Source organism: Asterias rubens, chromosome 2 (assembly GCF_902459465.1).
Source record: "Asterias rubens chromosome 2, eAstRub1.3, whole genome shotgun sequence".
Classification (NCBI taxonomy): domain Eukaryota; kingdom Metazoa; phylum Echinodermata; class Asteroidea; order Forcipulatida; family Asteriidae; genus Asterias; species Asterias rubens.
In genome coordinates this window covers 16,660,603-16,664,107 of record NC_047063.1, presented here as the reverse complement: position 1 = coordinate 16,664,107, position 3,505 = coordinate 16,660,603, and the positions used below count along the sequence as shown (strand labels likewise).

The 3,505-nt window shown below is 41.9% G+C and overlaps 1 protein-coding gene across 1 annotated transcript; it reads right to left on the bottom strand.

Moving 5' to 3' along the window:
• Nucleotides 1-471: 471 nt before the first annotated feature.
• Nucleotides 472-2,451, bottom strand: LOC117307023 (muscarinic acetylcholine receptor M4-like). The gene has a single exon (XM_033791656.1). It carries the CDS (start codon nucleotides 2,218-2,220, stop codon nucleotides 895-897), a length of 1,326 nt encoding a protein of 441 aa, XP_033647547.1. The 5' UTR covers nucleotides 2,221-2,451; the 3' UTR covers nucleotides 472-894.
• Between the last annotated feature and the right edge of the window lie 1,054 nt (nucleotides 2,452-3,505).

Below are 3,505 nucleotides of genomic sequence, written 5' to 3'. Positions count from 1 at the left end.
CCGAATTGACCCAGAGAGCAGATCACAGCAGGCCAGACCCAAAGTTCGTATCAGCATAACCATAAGTCTCGTCGTCCCAATGACTAGGGTTTTTAAAGGTTACTAAACAGGATTGGTAGGAATTATTGTTGTTTAATTTTAGTCTGAAATTTATTCATTGAGAAAACCTTTTATTCATCTAAAAAAACACACACAACTCAACAGCAGATGTTGATTGTTGCAATCAAGTTTGAAAACAATATGTTAAAGACAATGGACACTATTGGTAATTGGTATTAATTAAAGAAAAAAACACCCTCGTCACACGAAGTTGTGCGCTTTCAGATGCTTGATTTCGAGACCTCAAACTCTAAACTTGAGGTCTCGAAATCAAATTCGTGGAAAATTACCTCTTTCTCGAAAATTACGTCACTTCAGAGGGGGCTGTTTCTCACAATGTTTTATACTATCAACCTCTCCCCATTACTCATTACCAAGTAAGGTTTTGTGATAATCATTATTTTGAGTACTATTACCAATAGTGTCCACTGCCTTTAACATAAGGTTTTGCATGTTTACCACTGACTATTTTATCCAGACTCGCGCAACGAACCCTACGCCTAGTTTCACAATGTATAATATGGTTGATCACAAACATTAACACTTTCTGTAACTTCTTTGCCAGCTCTACCAATCCTTTACAAAATACATTTACCTACTCCAGTCAAGTTGACCTAGAACAAATTAATCATGTAATTGAACCGGTTTTGGTTCTGGCCTATTGAAACTTTTCCCCCAGGTGAACTCTGATCCAGGAGTTTTTGAGCATAAAATTATAACCAAAACATTGGTAACAAATTATTGTTTCTGATTTTGATTGAAGTAAAAATGTTAGATCAATAATATACTCGCAACTCACATGTTCCTTTTCCTACAACATGGCAACGTTAACTTGTTGATATAGAATAGTCTAATCTTCCTGTGCATAATTGCATATAGGAACGGATTCAGTCCGGAGTTGGAGAGCAGCAAATTAGAGAGATGATTTCTTGGCCCTTCTAATGTCTCATCGGCAAGGATGATAAAGATGGGATAAGGGAGAGTGCACAGAGCAAACACCCCAAGGAGAATGGCTAGTCTAATCGCTGGCTTCATGTACCTGTTCTTCATCTTAATGGCTCGCCTTCCCTTGGTTGTAGACGCACCAAGAGAAGCATCGGAACCAAGTCCAAAGAAGGACTTTCCTCTCCCGGTCTGGCCGAGGGATTGGTGTTTAACCGGCTTACGGGTTACGGCAGTCGTGGTATCGGTGGATTGTGTTTTCTTGTCAAATGTAACACTTACTTGCGAAGCTTCTTTGGGTTTTTCGGAGGTGGTTGGTTTTTTACTGGGGTCATCAAAAGCTTTGTTATCGTAAACTGAGTTATCGACGGAACTTGTGGCGGATGGTTCCCGCTTTATGTTAGCGACGACATTGATGGACGAAACGATGGACATGTTTCGTCTTTTACGGGACTTCCGGAGACGTCGACGCAGCAGGACTACGAACCGCATAGTCGAGATGACCATCACGAGAAATGGTATCGCGAACAGGAGGGCGAAAATCACCAGGGTGAAGATGGGATCGCTACGAACGGGTGATATACACTGCAAACTGTAGTCTATGGTTCCCTCGGCCATGGACTCATTACTGAAACTCTGTACTACCCATAGGATCGTCTCACAGGAACTGATCAGGATCGCAGCGATCCAAGCTCCGGCTATCTGCAGTTTCACATTCCGGGATGACTGGATTCTCAGGTAGGACGGATACTCCCTCGACACTAGGAGCCAGCGGTCTATACTGATTGCAGTCACGGTATACATCGCAGCCGACACGCCGATCACCGAGAAGAAAGCCGAAATGATACAAACCGGTTTGCCGAGTGGCCAGTAGCCCAGCCCCGTGTGTACAGCGGCTACGGGTAGCCCGCTAGCCCCTACTGCCAAGTCACAACATGATAAACTTAATATCAACAGGTTACTCGGTTTCTGACGTAGGAGAATGTTGGATCTGAACGCCCAGATAGTTCCGATGTTTCCAGCCACTGTCACAATAGACAGCAGGACAAGGAGTACTCCAGTAAATATAGAAACAGCTCCAATTATTGGAACATAAGTTGTCGGTGCTACCGAAGTGGCGTTAGTAACATTTCCAAAATCATACATGTCATCCATGTCTGTGTAGACACCTACACTCATGCTTCAGCTTCTGAACCCGGTGGCCAGGTCGACCTTCACAACAACTAAGACCGAAAATGTTTCTTAGCCTGGAACGCTGTTCTCATAGGTTATCAGTCCTCAAATCCTCTGGCACTGGCAAGTGTGGAGTCATGGTGATTTGCAAACCATGATAAACCAAACCTCACGTTCTCCTTACCGCTTCCGCAAGGAACAAACGTTTTTATCAGCCGGATGGTATTATGGACTATACGTTTCGTAGCAGTGCCTTGCATGTATGGTACATCACAGGTGTATACACACACACCATCACATAGAAAGGTGTATACATACATGTATACAATGGTGCGCCAAACAGCAGTAGTTCATTAGAAATATTACAATGAAGGGAAGTCATGCGTAACCATAAAACCACACAAGACTCAATCCAACTTCATGATCAAAACTTCAGATTTGAGCAGGAAGCTGTGACCTTGATCAACCACCCGTAGTTATCCTCCACACATTTCCCTTCAAGTGACAGGTCATTTTCATTGTTCCGGTTCGGGTCTTTATTCACATTGCACTTTTTAAAGCCATATTATGGACACTTTCGGTAAACAGTAATGTCCAAGGCCCACACTTCGTGTATCTTAGCTTTTATATAAAATAACAAACCTGTGAAAATTTCGATTCAATCGGTCATCGGAGTTGGGAGAAAATAACGGGAAAACCCACTCTTGGTTTCCGCACGTTTCGCCGTGTCATTACATGTGTTTAAAATAAATCCATAATTCTCGTACGAGAATTGATATTGTTTTAATGTTTTCTCAAAAAGTAAAGCACTTCATGGAATAATATTTCAAGAGAAGTCTTTCACCATTACCTTCTGTAAACCCTGTAAGTTATTTGTAAATCTGTGAACTTTAAAAAAAATTCTGTACCGAAAGTGTCCAATGGCTTTAACGAAGAGTTACACATGAAGGAAATACATATTTGTTCCCTCCTCTCCATGATTTATCCCAAGTTACACATCACTAATGCGTTCGCCTTTTGATAAAAGGGTGAACCATGAATTGCTCAATGGGTGAACTGTAGTCAACCCTGTTCAGTTCCCAATGGTTTGCCTGCCAAAACAAACACATGACGGGGCTACATGTATCTCCAAATGCTACTACTGTGCAGTTGAAGTTTTTAATTGCTTCTCAAATAATGTCGTTTGACATGTAATGTATGCTAGACTACCTAGGCTGCTGAATCACTTATAACAAAAATGGAGAATGCCTCAACATGGAGATTTAGGCCCCTACTATGATTTATTTTGAAT

Excerpts from the sequence above, each read along its gene's own strand:
- LOC117307023 (XM_033791656.1), bottom strand. The coding sequence starts at position 2,220 with ATGAGTGTAGGTGTCTACACAGACATGGATGACATGTATGATTTTGGA.